Source organism: Natrix helvetica (assembly GCF_964273705.1).
Source record: "Natrix helvetica genome assembly, chromosome: 5".
Classification (NCBI taxonomy): domain Eukaryota; kingdom Metazoa; phylum Chordata; class Lepidosauria; order Squamata; family Natricidae; genus Natrix; species Natrix helvetica.
The window spans coordinates 30,389,551-30,406,301 of NC_138551.1; the positions used below are offsets into that span (position 1 = coordinate 30,389,551).

The 16,751-nt window shown below is 39.4% G+C and overlaps 2 protein-coding genes across 5 annotated transcripts in view; one reads left to right on the forward strand and one right to left on the reverse strand.

Annotated features, from left to right (window-relative positions):
- Nucleotides 1–113: 113 nt before the first annotated feature.
- PFN2 (profilin 2) lies at nucleotides 114–7,324 on the forward strand. Its single transcript, XM_081953484.1, has 3 exons — nucleotides 114–398; nucleotides 3,304–3,496; nucleotides 5,303–7,324. Exons 1-3 carry the CDS (start codon nucleotides 267–269, stop codon nucleotides 5,398–5,400), a joined length of 423 nt encoding a protein of 140 aa, XP_081809610.1. The 5' UTR covers nucleotides 114–266; the 3' UTR covers nucleotides 5,401–7,324.
- A 1,826-nt stretch (nucleotides 7,325–9,150) lies between these two features.
- Nucleotides 9,151–16,751, reverse strand: part of RNF13 (ring finger protein 13) — a 43,755-nt gene continuing 36,154 nt past the window's right edge. For all 4 annotated transcript variants that reach the window (XM_081953472.1, XM_081953473.1, XM_081953475.1 and 1 more), the window contains 2 exons: nucleotides 11,766–11,846; nucleotides 9,151–10,615 (listed from right to left, as the gene is read on the reverse strand). In XM_081953472.1, coding sequence (XP_081809598.1) covers nucleotides 10,239–10,615; nucleotides 11,766–11,846 — 458 coding nt within the window. In that variant the 3' untranslated portion in view covers nucleotides 9,151–10,238. The remainder of the gene's footprint in view (nucleotides 10,616–11,765; nucleotides 11,847–16,751) is intronic.

Sequence of the window (16,751 nt, forward strand, 5' to 3'; positions counted from 1 at the left end):
GGCTCCGGCTGTCTGTGGGGAACGGCCATTAAAGAGCGAGCGAGCGGGCGGGCGGCCATCGCGGCAGTCGCCAGCGCCTCAGGTGGACCCACCCCCTCGGTCCCCTCCCCCGTTCCCTGCCTCGCCGCCGCCGCCGCGCAGAGAAGCTGTCCGCTGCGGGGCTGCTCGCTCCGGCTGCCGCCTCCGTCCCCCCTTCTCGCCCGCCCGCCCGCCCGCCTCTGCCGCCGAGCCCCGGCTTCCGCCCCCCGCCCCCCCACCCACCGAAGATGGCAGGCTGGCAGAGCTACGTGGATAACCTGATGTGCGATGGCTGCTGCCAGGAGGCCGCCATTGTCGGCTACTGTGACGCCAAGTACGTCTGGGCAGCGACGGCCGGGGGCATCTTCCACAGCATTACGGTAAGGGGAAGCCCGCGGCGCCCGGGAAGAAAGGAAGGAGCCATCTCGGAGGTGCGGGGGGTGGGGTGAGGAAAGGCAGGGAGGCGAACCCGACATTTGGGAAGGCGGCCGGGCATTGGGCTGGGGGGGGCTTCCTCAGAGATGCTGGGCTTTGGATCCGCATCGCATTGGGCAAGCCGGGAGCACCAGCTCCGCGGGTGGGGTGGAAAGGGCTGCAACGGAGCCAGAGCTGCTGAGGGTTGCCGAGCGCTCGAAGCCCGGCGGGGCACCCTCGCTTCACACGCGTCCGCAGCAGCACCGCCGCTTGCGGAGGGGCTCGCCCTATCTTCCCACCGCCGGGCCGGGGTGGGAAGGACCGCCCGCTGCCCCCGTCCGCCGCTTCCCTTTCTCTGCCTCCCCCCCCCCCCACGCGCCGTCCTTTAGAGAAATCCTTGGAAAGTGGCGAGGGAAGAGGCGGGAGGGGGGGGCAGGGAGTTCCCTCGTGGAAGGGCTTTGCTCCCGGCCGCTGCGTTGCCTCTTCTCGCGGAAAGCCCTCTCCCGGGAGACCCAGCGTGATGAACGCGTGAACTGAAAGCGAGCCCATCTTTTTTTTTAAAAAAAATTCCTTCGCCCCCTCCCGGCTTAGGAGCTTGGAAGGGAAATGCTCCTCGAGAGCTGGCCCGGGAGGGGGGATATTTGTGATCTGAGGCGGTGTATGTGTGTGTGTGGGGGGGGGGAGATAAAGGGCTGCAGATTGGGAGAGGTTGGGGAAAGCTGCCGTTGGAGTTTCGCCCCAGATTTAAGGTGAACGTGGGGGCCAGGTGAAGGTAGAAAAAGCCCGATCTTTCATGGGGGGGGGCACCATTTTGTACGGTAGGTTTGCGGGGGAGGCTTTTACTACCAGCCTTAGACTAAGTCATGCCCGGCAACAGAGCGGGAGGAGGAAGAGGGAAAAGGCCGGACCGTGGAAAGGGCGCGCGCGCGGGCGCTTGCGGATGATTCAGAGGGAGTTTAGCGTAGGAATCCCTGAGTCTGCTTCGCGCTGTTGGGGAGGGATTTGCGAATGCAGCGTAGGAGGCCTTTGTGAATCCGTTCCTCGCCAGTTGCTCCAGGTTTTTCGCCTCCAAGATGGCGCATTGCCGCTGATTTTTTTTTAACCCCTCCTTTTCTCACTCCTCTCCCGAGATATTAATCACCTCGGTTCCTGCACTGCAGTCTTCGTCTTCTCGCCCCTTCCTTCTCTCTCTCTCTCTCTCTCTCTCTCTCCCCCCCCCCCATCTTGGCTTTCGGACTTACCCTAAAGTGCCCTGGTCCATAGAAGTAGAGCTGATAAAGGAGAGGGATGATCCCTCTATAAGAAGGTTCCGTATTGTGTGTTGACCAGCCGGTGTTTGCAGGCTGAAACACCGCAATTATTGGCATGATATAAATATTTGTACACATAATCTTCGTCGTGCCAATGCACTCGAAGTCCAATTTGATGTTGCATTACAATCCTGATCATGGCTGGCTCTTTTTCTCTGGAATGCCATTTTGGCTAACTGCTTGCCTATGTGGGCTGGCATGTGCAAGAATTGACAAACTATTGAAACGTTTTCCTCTTTTGTTAACGTATTCCAAGAATAAAGAAGTGTTTGCTTAAGGTATCAGCAATGTTAAAATAAGGCTTAAAATATTGCCTTATCTGCAGCAGGTATAGGATGGATTAAAAAAAGCAGTGTCCTTGGTGGCTGCTGAGCTAGTCTTTCTCTAGTGTTGAGATGGTGATTGGGATAGGTAGACTCCTGGCCCGTACTTGGGAATGAGTAGGGCCTGCTATGACTCTGCAGTTCCATTGGAAGGAGACGCCTTCCAATGGTAAAACCTGTGGGGCACACATTTTCTAGCTGAGCTGCCTCTTCTATTGTTATTGTCTGTATTGTTTGAACAAAATGCTGGCCTGGGTTACAGAAAAAAGACTGATTTGTAAGCAGCTTGCTTATTCTATTTCCAGCTGTTAAAACAGGGCATGTTTGTTGCTTCATTTCCCTCTTCTATATAGCTATCCGATGCCTGGCAGTTCTGAAAACCTATCCATTTTTGTCTCAGCAATCTCAGTAGCTCACCATTATAATGTTTGCAAAAAGCACAAATTTGCAGTAATGGGAGTATGAACCCTGTGTGCTTTACATTTGAGAAACTTGGTTTAAGAAGCCCTAAAGCTCTAGCTATAAATAATTAAGGATATTTTGCATTTTGTCCTTCAGTATTTAATGTAGACTATTAATGCCTTAAGGCTGTAGTTACATTGCATCTAAGAGGGTTTGTGGACAGCATAAGGCTGTTAATGGATTGGTTCACCTTGTATTTCAGATCTATGTTGAATCCAAAGATGGTGCCTATTCATATAGGAAAATGTCTATGGTGTCTATTCCTATACTTCTCTTTGATATTTATTTAAGAAATAGCTCCTTAATCTGCATATAATTTTGTTAGCACTCAAAATAATTTTTTACAGTAGAGTTCCAAGAAAAGATGCATGACATAACCACAAGAATTTCATGCATTCCATGAAAGGATTGGATGCAATCTTAGAGTCCATACAAAAACTGGCATCAATTTGTAAATTTTAAAACTACTAAAGAGAATTATTGTAAACACATAATAAAATGAATTTTGTGTTACATTTTATTTATTTAAATCTTTGTTCTGGGTTCACCTATGTTTTAAAAGTGCAACTGTGGCATGTCACTCAAATTAAAAATGTGCTTTCTGCTTAGCTATTGGACTTCATAGCTAAAGAACAATCCCTTGAATTCAGATTTCCACCTTTATGTTAAATTACTAGAGAACTTGCTATTGAACTTGCACAATTTCTAGATCCATAGATTCTTCAGGGTGCAATATTAAAGATTCAACTAAAATTCTGGATTTCTCTCTTTGACAGCCTATAGAAATAGATATGATTGTAGGAAAAGACCGCGAAGGTTTTTTTACCAACGGTCTGACTCTTGGTGCAAAGAAGTGTTCTGTGATCCGAGATAGCCTCTATGTGGATGGTGACTGTACAATGGACATCAGGACAAAGAGCCAAGGTGGCGAACCAACATATAATGTTGCTGTAGGCAGAGCTGGACGAGGTAAGCTTTTTCCCCACTTTGATTTGCTTTTTTGTTAAATAGTAGAAAATTTTCAATAAATAGCTTCAAGTTTTGTCCAATAAAATTTGTTCATAAAACTGTTTTTGTCCATATTGGTAGCGCAAGATTCACAGTATTAACGCTTAATGTTGAAAATGTAAATGAGTTGACTACATTATTTATTTTCAAAAAGACAACCTGGGTTTTTAATTTGTGGCATATGCATGTAGTGTTAGAGAGCAGGGATGTCCTGAACCATTCAACTGTTCATTTCAATAGTTCACAAACTTATATTAAGCTGACAGGCATTCCATTAAATAATTTTCTGAACTTGGAGTGGGTACAAGTAGTTCCCAATTTATGATTACAGTTGGGAACAGAACTTCCTTTGCTAATTAAAGTGGTTGTTAAATCAACCTGGCTTCCTCCATTGACTTTGCTGGACACCCAGTGGGAAAGTCAGAAATGATGATCATGTGATCTCAGAACGCCACAGCCATTGTAAATACATGCCAATTGCCAAGCACTCAAATATTGGTCACATAACTGAGGATGTTGTGATAGTCATAAGTGCGAAGACTGGGCATAAGTAATTTTTTCCAGCACCATCATAACTTAAAAGTGGGTGTTAAATGAATGGTTGTAAGTTAATGATTATCTGTATTACTTTTGGTTTCAGAGTTCAGAATGTCCCTCCAAACACTTCTGTGGATTGCACTTATAGCATAAATAAGAAATGTGTACTAAAAGATACCGAAAATTTAGTATTTGCTACATTTACATCCTGTCATTTCTCTGGAAGTTCAAGGTCCTATTTCCCCCCCAAACAATCCTCTAGAATAGAGTAATTTGAGAGTAACTTATCAATTATCAAGTCACTGCTCAGATGTGAATTTGAATATGATCTTTCAGATACAAGTCCAGCATCTTAATCAGCTGAGTCTTTAAGTGTACAGTGTATACAACATTGTTGGCGAACCTTTTTAGCACTGTCCTGAAATGGGAGCACTCACACCGGGGGGGGGGGGGGGGACGACGCCAGAAACCAGAAGAACAGCTCCCTGGTGTGAATGCATGAGAGCACCAGAAACAGGAAGAGCAGTCCAGGAAGTCATCTGATCTTCCAGTTTCTGGCACACATACATGTGCAAATACCAGCTGGTCGGCACGTGTGCCTGCTGGAAACTAAGCTTCCCGGCGTGCATATGCACACCTGGGAACTGCTCTTCCTGTTTCCGTGCTCCCGCACGTGCACGCGAGGGAGCTGCTCTTCCAGTTTCCAGCGCTCCCGTGCACATGAACAAACCCAGAAAAGCAACAGGTGATGGCTGGCATGCCCAGAAAGATAGCACTGCGCGCCACTTCCAGCATGAGTGCCATAGGTTCGCCATTACGGGTATAGAAAAAGCTGAACAATATATACATGAACACTCTTGTAGTGAGAACATCTTGAGAACAAAATTACTATATATTTTAGTGACATCTACTGGCATACAGGAGAACCTACAAATATATTCTAAATATTTCTGAACTATGCTACTCTGAGTTATACTGCAAATAATTCTGACCATATTTAAACCAAGTGTTTTGGTATATTTACTGTAGTTATTTCACATCATAAATATGCTACTTCTCAGACAGAGTTTATCTGCCTGCACTTTTTATTAAAACTTTTGAAAAAGAAAGAGTCGAACAAAGAATAATCCTATGTGATTGTTCTAATGTGAAACATCTCAGTATTCTTATTATAGTGCTTAACACTTGAAATGATATTAACACTCTTTTTATAATTGTGTTCTCTTTCAGTCTTGGTCTTCGTAATGGGCAAAGAAGGGGTCCATGGAGGTGGATTGAATAAGAAGGCATACTCAATGGCAAAATACTTGAGAGACTCTGGGTTCTAGTTGCTAGGCAGACTGTTAAGTATTAGGGAAAATTGCTATTAAACTTTCCTGACAGTAATCTACATTGTGGAAACTTTATTAGCAATGCAGGGTGATGGGGAATGAACCTGTGTCTCCTTTGTATCCCTCTATTGGTGGGGAAAGGTGTTATTCTTTCTTTATTTCTGTTCATCCTTGTTTCCTTGTGTACTCCAGCATTGGTTATGGTTATGGGAAAGAGAAACTGTCCAAAGAGGGGACACTTAATAAGAAAGCTAATGAACTGGCTTTACACCTGCAGAGGTTTGATATCTAAACAACCTCTCCCCATTCACATAGCAACTCTCATCACAATCCTCTTGTGTTCACTGTACTACTAGCCTAAAGATGGCAGTTTATTTACACATCCTTTTCCCTGATGTCATGGCTTCAGTTACTCTTTTCTTTGGTATGTTAATCATTGTTGTATCCACATTCTGTATCTGGCACCATCTATTGCAAACAGATGATATGCATGATACATTGAAGCCTTGGGAAGAAAATCATGCTAAGTCCAGACTTTGCTTTGTCTTAGCAGTTAATATGATATTGAGAACTAATCCAATTTAAATGAAGTGAAATAAAGGTGCCGATTGTACAATCAAGATTGATCAATGCCTCTTCAGCACTTTGAGCATTTACACAGCTCATTAGTCTTCCTTTGTAGAGCATGGTTGGGAGGGGTAAAGTGCATGCATATCTCTACTTTTTCCCCCTTGTCCTCATCCACATTTTGTTTCTTTGCTTCCATCTTCTATCTATAAATACATTTTTTAAAATACAGTGCCTGGTTTGTTTAACCAATTTGCTGCTTGAAAGCTGTTAAAATTGTTGCTCTAGTTTTGTTGTTGCTCTTCTGTGTAGACTTGCAAAACTCTTCATGATGTCTGAAGCACATCCTGCTTTAAAAGGGTAACTGCAAAACTATGAAAAGGTGCCGATGCACTTCTCCCATCACCAAACCACCATCACCATCTTGAATGAATCCCCAGGGACATTCCATCACCACAATAGCTCAGGCACGTAACTTTCTTTGCCAGCTCCTATTCTGTAGTTGAACTGTTAAAAAGGCTGCCATCATGGACTTTAGATATCCCAGTGTAACCATCTGGAGTGTGTCCAGTTTCATTTTTTTTTCATAGGACCAATTTTGATTTGCAGTTTGGGTTGTATATGATACTGCAGTGTCACTGTCAGCAAACTGCAACCTTTGGTTATACAGGTAGCACCTTGACTGACATCAGTCTGTTGGAACGTTGAAAGGATATTAAGACTTGCTACTTTGATACCAGTGTATGTTTTGAAGGTTGGTAGTTTTAAAATTAAAGTCCAAATAATACCATTTTAAATCTAATTTTCATTTGGCCTGTCATGCCCTAGCTGCAGAAATTGTGAAGTAAATTGCCTTATGCATTGGTCATCTGAAACATGTGTAACCAAATTGTCAGTTTGAGCACGGTACTAACATGTATGTCCATTTAAAAGAGAACTGCAGAACTCTGTATACAGAAAATGAAAGATGGTCTTGGTTGGAATAACTGAGTTGGCTGTCTTGTGATACACTTTTAATATGTATTCTGTGCCATACTAATGTTTTAAAAAATGATCTGTTGCTATTGTGAGATGGATTTTAACTACAAGAATGGTTTCCTCTGAATGGCACTACTTTAGGGACACTCTAGTATTTGCTTCTATTGTTTGAGCCTTGTGGATAATGTACAGACTTAAACAAATTCTTGTTGCTGATTTGTTCATTTATTTCCCTGCACTTTGTTACATCTGGGATACAGTCTAACTCATCTGATTTAATATGCATTTCAAAAAATGCCATAACTATTAAACACCTTGTTTACAGACAGATGAAATAAATTTATTCCAACCAAATAAATTATGAATTAGTGTGTTATGTGGTGTTTTTTTCTTTTTCTTCGTTGCCCTTGTGGATTATCTTATACTTACAGTATTTTTTTTCTATTAAGATCGGTATAAATTTAATTATCATGCTAAGTTATATTACAAATGGAGAAGGTTCCAACCATTATGGTAATACATAAATGGATATTCACGAACCACATACACAGCCTGATATTGTGTAAGCCTTTATATGTTCAAAAATTAAGGAATTTAGAAAAACGAAGGTCTTTACACTTCCACCTTTAAACAATCCCCCAATATCTAAACCATATTAAAGATAATTTAAGAAAGGAAATGGCAATTATCACCCAGAGGCTTTCCACTTCCCTTTTATAAACACCTCAAAAGTAAAACAGAGCTCTTTTCAGTGATAGAAAGCATCCTGTAGTTTACCAGGAAACATGGCCATGTATCATTGCTTAAAGTTCTTCCCTAATTTTTCATAGCAAACCAATAAACCATTAGGCCTTGCAATCTAAAACTTGCTAAAGTTTGATGTAAGCTATCTATTCTTTGAAGTCCTTTTATATCCATGGAAAATAAAATACATAAAGGTATGTCTGTTGGATGAAAACCTGAATGCCAACTTCACTTTCGCTAATAGGACTTAAGACTTAATGCTGAGATGTGCCTCAGGATTCCAAGCGCATACTAAGTAATAATTTTAAAGTCTATGCCTGCCGTGTTTTTCAAGTAAGCAATACTATTCTTTAAAAAAATATTTTTAAGATGAATATTTGACAATTTGTTTAAAACAAATAAGGTTTAAGAGTCACAAGTTCAACAGGAACTGTTTTGTTTCAGACAAATGGCAAAGCACAGACTTCTTAAAATATAAAACTGATAAAACAGCTATTGAAATGTTTATCAAGGGGGAAAATGTGTTCATTAATTGGATAAATTGAAGAGCTTGAAAAACAGTTGCCTGAATAAATTAAGAATACTTGCCAATTCTAGTTATCTCTGCTCATAGGTGATATAGATGGTCTTGCACATTTTAGAAATCAAACATTTCAATCCAATATTTAAGATATCTCAAGCCCTTTACAACAAAATTCAATACTTTAAAAGTATGAGGTATAGGATATACTTGTGTTGATGACTCACAGGGCTTTTTAAAATTAATTGTACAAATACTAATGTGAAAATTGAAGTAATTTATAAAACTTTTATGGTTTTTTCCCCTTCTTGTTCACTTTCTTGAACCTTATTTAGGCACGAAAGCCAGCTGGGTGACTTTGGCAAGCCACTCTCCTTCAGCCCAACTCACCTCATAGCATTGTTATGGAGAAAATAGCAGGAGGAAGAAGTACTAAATATTTTTGCCATCTTAGTTATAAAAATAATAAAGGCTTGATAAAAATACAATAAATATGTGAAAGAAGTTATTTCTTACTTGTTCAGAGAGCCTCCCAAACTTTATTTTTTTTTAATTTATATATTTGCCATGTTAGTTATAAAAATAATAAAACTTGATAAAAATATAATAAATGTGTGTGTGTGAAAGAAGTCAATTCAGGTGTGGTTGACCTAAACTGCATTCAGTAAACCAGTATGTTGCATGCATAAGCAAGTATTTTCCAAAGCTTATGGCTATCATGCTAGTTTACAGGTCTCACTCAAACACAGCTTCTTCACAAAGAGAATGGCATTTATTTATTTATTAAAAAGAACCATGGCAAGAGTGATTAATTGAAATTTCTGATAATCTGCCTAAACACCAGCCATGCAGGAAAGACCATTAACCGTTTTTGGAAGGATAAAGGAATTCGCACAGCCTGTTTTAATGTAGATTCACATATACTGGCAAAATGGCTATTAAAGTGGAAAACGTATTTATTAACATCCTTTCAAACTTTCCTGTACAAGGCTATATAAAAAAATCCCTGTAATTTGACTATACAGAAGCATGGCTACATTTTTTACATAGTTACACTTCTATATAATGAAGTTCTTTTCATGATACAGTGTAAGTAAAATCTTGTTAGCTATGAGCACTCATTTTCAAATTCAATACATAGTTTGATTTATTTCTCTGCATAGTTTTTAACCAAGCTAATATAGTATCAGACGTTCTTATTACAAGATATACCTCCTTTATGAATCAGTACTGCACATAAAATTGTTTCCAAATATGGCATACACAAAATTAAATGTTCTAGTAGGTGGTGTGCTTTAAGGTTGCCTTTCTGCATTGGTCCCAATCCCTGTCTGAAGAAAGCGTATTAGCCATGTACGCCAGTGAACATGGGGGTTTTCCTGTTTATTTCCTTAGAGATGGGTTAAGCTAAGTCATGTTGAGATTCCTTTGCCAGGTGCTTGCAAACGCAACAGGATAATGAAAGACTGTCAAAATCCTTCACAGAGCTCAAAGCTCCAATTCCTCTGTTGGGAAATACTCTTGGCAGACAAATACAGAACAAGCATAACTTGTTCTTTAAAAGGTGCTGGTTCTTGTAGAGAAAGCCTTCACAGACATAACACCCATACATTTTTTGGTTGGATGGATGTTTAGGGTAGTACTTACCATACGTTTAACAAATAACTGAATAAGTCACTGCTTACTTACACTGCTTACTTTTCCCTTAGCAGAGAAAACACATGTAGGATCTCGGTTCAACTTCATTTAACAAGATGCTGATATACCTCTTGTGGGGGTGCATTATATTTAGTGGTGGAAGCCCCATTACTAAGATTCTGAAGTCCTGTTAAAATGCTTGTCTTCAAAAGACAAATCGAATAAATGAAAAGAAACCTGCAATGAGATTAAACTATTGAATGCTATATGAACAGGTGCTTCTAGTGAAGCAATGGAAGGGCTGCAATGCACTTCTCTTATGTACAGGTACATAAGGTGAGAGGTCTCTGGGGAGAGGAGTTCATGTAACACTGTAACATTTTGCAGTTCAAACAGCATCTGCTACTCTGTAATCCTTTTCATCACTGGGCTGTAGCTGGACTACTACACTTTCTTCCGTCACTCCATTCTCTGCATCACTACTGTCAATATCTTCATTTCCTTCCTCCTCCTCCTCTTCCTCATAGTCTGAAGATTCCGTCATATTTGGATGAGAGTATGACTCTGATAATGCCCCAAAAGACTGAGTGCTAACTGAAGCAATCGGCCTAAGCAAAGGGGTATTCTCAGAGACTTCATTCTCCTCCTGACTGCTGTCTGTTTCAGAATCTGAATCTCCCTGAGAAGGGACCACTTTCTGTTTACAGACAGGACACGTTTTCTTCGTTTTAGTTAGCCAAGGATCCACACATTTGCAATGGTAGGCTGCCAGGAAAAAAGAGAGAGAAAGGGAGGGGAAGGAGAGAGAGAGAGAGAGAGGTGTTTGAAGGAGACTGGGGAAAATGGGCAATTATACGCAGTTTGGGGATAATTTTACATGTTTTATGATAAAACACAAGGCACTCTGCGCCACCCACCTTCAGACCATTTTTTCTCTCTAGAAGTCGGTTTACTTCTGAAGAAACAAGATGCTACTTGTGTGTGTGTTTTAAAGTTCTTGCTGCTTAGGCATTATCCTAATTGTACTGCAGTGCAGTAGCCAATGAAATGTCATTGCTGAATTTAAGAACATAAATAATGTTGGGCCTCTGAATAGTCTTACATTTTCAGGTGATAGTTATTAGTCTATTATAATGCCTACAATCATAAAATGCAGTACATAAAATAAAAGTCTACTACTAATAGTTGAACTTCAACTATTATGAAAAATTAAGTTCAAAAAAATATGTTTGTGGAAAGCTATAAATGTGGAATTTATGGAGCACAAACAGGTAATCCACTAAAGGAAATTATTTAGCTATAAGCAATGTCACATTTTTACCTGTAAGCAACCCACTGATCTGTACTTTCAAATAACACTCATGACTTGGATCTCCTTATCATTTCAAAATGCAAACTGAAAATAGCATAATTGAGTTTTTAAAAGGTAACAAGTGCTGACCTGCTGAATCAGACAAAGTCTAGTCAGTCCAGCTATTCTATTAATCTCTTTGATAAGATGCAAACTGTCAGCCAGTACATAATATTTTATAAATATGCATTTTAGATGCAACCATTTAATATTAATATTTAAAATGTTACCTGTTTCAATCCAAATATACAATCATGTCTAGGATACTGATAACACTGTCAAAATTCCTATAAATATAGGACTAAATTTCTTTCTTACATGCCACACCCTGACTTCATTATATTCTAAACTGTAACAGTAATACATTTCATTATATGTCTTTGCCCAAGATGGCTGGCAATTCTTGGAGATGTAATCACAACAATTCTGTAGGAACCAGCCTTATTATTAGTTTAATGAAAACAACTGCAATTATAAATATACATTTTATTTCTTGTCTATAAGAAGCAAAATAATCCCTCACCAAAACAAGAGTTCAGTAAATAATCCAATGTAGCTACTTACCATGAGAACAAGGAAGAATTCTGAGTTTATCTCCATCCTCATATTCATCCAAGCAAATGGCACAAACATCGTACTCATCACCTGAAGCAGAAAAGTTTTGAATGAAAGAGACAGTACAGAAGCAGAAGTAAGAGTAGGTAGCAGAATCCATGCTCTGCAGAAATTTATTCAGAGTGCCTTTAGGTGGCTGTTTGAGATCTAAGCCATTGTAAGTAAAGTAGTCATCTAGAATTGACAGCTTCCTGGATTACAGTTCGTTTCCTTCAATCAATATATCAAACTGGCTCTTTTATATAGAGTATTAGCATTTAAATAGTTATATTAAGATTTCAGAAAATCTATTATGCAAAAGCTATATGGATAGTCCTTGACTTATGACTGATCATTTAATGATTGTTCTGAGTTACCATGGCAGGAAGAATGCTTTATGGCTTATACAACACTTTTAGCTGTTGTAAAATATTGCATGTGTGTTGTTTTCCCCCTTCCCCCAATCATCTGACCACATTTGTGGCATTTGGCAACCAACCCACATTCATGACTGGTTGCAGCATTCCATTCTCATGCAATCTGCAATTTTTTTTGCGCGTGTCTAATAAAAAACCCTATTCAGGAGAATGGATTCACATTTACGCATGTGAGTGTCTTAATTACTGGCATAAAAGGGGTAGTAAAATTAGGTCCAGTCTTTAGGGTCCCCTGAAATAGTCATGACTTGCACCAAAAATCCAGTCCCAACTGCAGTCTTAAATCAAGGACTACCTGTGACTTAATGGAAAAAAAGTGCTTTGTAACAGCTGCTATAGGCATTCCTTGTAACTTTTGATGGTTGTGGAAACCTGAAGAACTGCTGCCAGTTTAAACAGTTTACTACCTCACTAGAAAGGGACAATTATAAGAACATGAAAAAAATTATAATTATTTTAAAACTTGCCATACTGTATCTCTAGATAGATGAGAGCTGAAAGCTAAGCAGGATCAGACCTGGTTAGTACTTGAATCAGATACCACCAAAAATCAAAGACTGTAAGCCAGAGATAGAAATTTAAAAAACATCCAAGGAGGCATCTATATGTACTCCATGTTGTTCTCACCAAAAGCAAAATAGATATGCCTTACATTCCCCTTGAATAGAGTTTATTTCAAAAATATTCACTTTATCCAAGCCTCCCTTTGCTTTAAATGTTTAGGTAATTTCTGCCGTTTCATAATATTGTAACTTCTCCCATATGTTACAATGCTTCTAAGAACCCAGTCAATTGCACAAATGACAAAAGTATCTTACCATTCTATAGAATTCTAATACTTAGTGTAATAGGATGGCAGCTTCAATACGAGAATAAATGGAGCATTTTTGGTGAATGATATTTCAGGATGTATGGAGAGTCAATCAAGAAGCTCCCTGCAACTTCTTATACTAAAAGCTGTATTTTCCTAGTGGGGTACTGCAAAAGCCCAGGAAAGACAAAACTGCCAAACTGTTTACAGCATCATCAAAGTATTTTTACTCTTAAAAAAATAAATCTTTATTCAGCTAAAAAAGAAGCTTTTGCACTCTTTGAGTCTGTGCTGACTCCTGACGATGGCCTAGATGAGTCTCTGTAGTTTTCTTGGCAAGGTATTTCAGACCTGCCTTGCCTCCTTCCTAGGGCTGAGAGAAAATGACTGGCCCCAGGTCACGTAGCTGTCTTTGCGTCTAAGGCAGGACTGGAACTAATGGTCCCGCCCTTAACAACTTCATTAAGCTGGTTCTCTGCAAATGATAATTGGGGGGGGGATCACTCCCTCCCCAAATAACTGATTTTTTTTAATGGAGATATGTGGCATAAAAATTGAAAAAGAAAGTATTAAGGTTGTCCAAGAATCTAAGAAATATTTCAATTTTTCATTTGCTGTGGCTGAAGATCCTGGCCATATTTGGAAAGCAATTCTCAATAAGGAGTATAGAGTATTCTAGTCTTTAGGGCACTAAAATGAGACGCTGTTGTCAGCTTTGCTTTCAGGAGATACAGATAAAGCTGGCAACAATAAATGTTTGCTGCCATCCTCAGTATTGTTCTGCTAACAGACTACAGGGCCATCCCAAAGTGCGAGAAATTTCATTATATAGTCAGCTAAGTGACTTTGATGAGGGAGTAAATTGTGTGGCTATTGAATCTGCAGTTGTCATTAAGCCAGGAGGTTGAGCTCACCATACAGAAAACAGAGACAAGATTCAAAATAATATTGGCAGGATGGAACAATGAGCTGCACTTAGTTTGAGCTTTAATTGAGCTACCAAAAATTAAAAATGGAAGCCAGCCTACAGTTCCATTAATGAGCTGGGTGGCCCTATAAACTGATTTAATAAACAATTGGACTAAATGAATACATATTACATGGGGTCTTGATAATACAGATGGTCTTCACTTAACAACCACTCATCTGTAACTGTTTGAACTTGGGGTGGTGTTGAATGAAGTTCCAATCATTACAGCCTCTTGGGGCCATATGATTGCCATTTGTGATCTTCACTGCTGGCTTCGGACAAGCAGACAATGAAAAAGATCGCAAGAAGCTGCAAATGGCAGTCTTAGGGTGTCTTGGGATTTGCTTAATGATGGCAATTGGGAATGCCAGAATTTCTGTTGCTAGACTTTCATGCAGCTACATTCAACAATCATATTGTTTAACCCTGAAAATTCCAGTCCCAATTGCTCTTGTTAACTCAGGTCCACTGGTAGACATGAAAATGATTTAAGATATTCCAAATAGAACGAAGTGACTCTGTTACTAATTTTCATCGATTAGTGCAATCACAGACTGTATTTCATTGGAAACAGTTATCCAACTATAATTTGTTAATTAGACTTCAGTCGTGGAAATATATCAAATTTACCACACTGAAAGAAAGATATGATAAATCGAAACATGTCACAAAGAGGAACCGTGATGAGCAGCCTGGAAACCAAGCCCAGTGAAGACTCAGAAAGAGGTGGATAACTCCAGGCATCTTAGCTCTAAGATGTTAATTTGCCTTTGTTGTTATAGAGGACAGGACTAGAATCAGTAGATTAAAATTGTAATAAACAGATCTAGCAAAACATTAGAAGTACTGTATTAAGGAGGAAAAGAGCCGCAACTAATGAGACTAAAGAGTTATAATCAGAGGCAGGGTGGCTATTTCTCCGTAGAATGAGTAATCTAATTATTAAGATATTTGCATCCCACCAGAAGCACAGCAGAAACTATAGTGCAAGTACACATATAGAAAAAAAAGGTTCACCGAAATAAATGCTGGTAACAATTCACAGACTTTCTCATCCTAAATACTAACAATGCTCCAGTTCCCTCATCTCATTACTGTGACATAACTGTCAGGACATTTCCTCGTTCCACCCACCAGGAAAGCTAGTTTTTATGCCATACAAGAAGTCTCAGTGTTGCCAAGATACAGCCTAGAACCTGTTAACACAAAAATTCAGTTGGGAGATGAAAGAATCCCTCTCTTTTTCTAAAAAGTTTCACTAATTAGTCTCATCTGAATGCAAAGAAGAGCATAAAGTTTGCAGGCAATCAGAATGTGCTATAGTTGAAAGAAAATGAAGGCATGCCTAACACCAAGATTATACTCCTCCAAATCTGCCATCCAAATATGAAATTAAGAAGTAAAAATAGTTAACCCTTCAGTGTCAACAGAGTTTGACCAGCTGTAATTGGTGCTAATGGATTTTGCATTAGTGCCCTGGGAAATCTTATCTTCAACAAATGGCAATTCTAGCTCCTCTTTTGCCAAATACAGTATCACAAAAGAGCTAATTCTGAACTAGGTTTTCTAAGGTACAACTTTCTTTGTGTCAGGAACCACAGGGATTACGTGGGCCTGCTTTGTTTAGACGCCCTCGTTCTCATAGCAATGTCTTTGATTAAAGAAGCTTACAACCCTTTCTGTGTTACATTTTTCCACAATCACCTTTGTTTTCTTCTGGGAGGTTAGCACACACAATTTTACAAGCCACTTGGTTGATATTTTAGCAGGGACAACTAAACTATTAACGGGAGAGTAAGTTCTGTTTTGATGCTTCCCAAATTAAAACTGTTGGGGAAACAGAAAGATTTATTTTTAAAAAATCAAATACATATAAGTCTGCAAATACTGTGAAGTGGCAAGAAATTTGCCTAACTACACATAAGAAAGAAAAGAATGCTTCACATACCATAGGCAATTAGGTCTGTAAGCATCCAACAAAGCACATAAGATTATAAACTACCAATATTATTCTTGGGAGCTCTTTTACACACAATGTAATCAACGTATAGTCAAAGTAAGTAGAAGCAGCATTAATGTGAAAATGTTAATTAAGAATTTAGATTTCTAAGCTGGGAATGGAGAAATGTGCAAGTAATGTCAAACAAGATGACCTTTAGTTTAATGCAATAGAAATCAAGTTATATTTGAACTAGGGTGTTACACTGTGACAAACCCTGCAATTTGTTAATGCGGAAACATAAATTATAAGGGATATCTATAAACCCTTAAGTAGTTGGTTAGCTTCCATTTTCAGCCAATTATTTCTGCAAAGTAATAATAGTATCTGCTCGGCCCTTCTAAGTCAGATAAATTAAAGAATTATAGTGTATATAGCCCTTACTCAAAAAACAATTATCATCATGTTATTAGAATGCTTCTCACAAGGAGATTTGAAAAGAATCATTCTGGAAACAGAGGAGTCCACACAGTTCAAATATACTAATATACAAAATATTTTGTTTTCACACTCAAAATAATTCCTTCAAGGGCTCTGCACTCATATTACAATCAGCATATTTCAAATGTTTTATTTTGAGCACAGAACAAGATACTTCTGTTTCAAAGCACGTTTCCCGAACTTGCATTGTTCTTCTGTACAGCAATATGACTGGTGGCCTCTCTTGCCTCTTACAAATGAAGTGTTATCTTTCCAGCTTTCCTGCCTGGACCAGGACAGAACCGGGAGTCAGTTATGG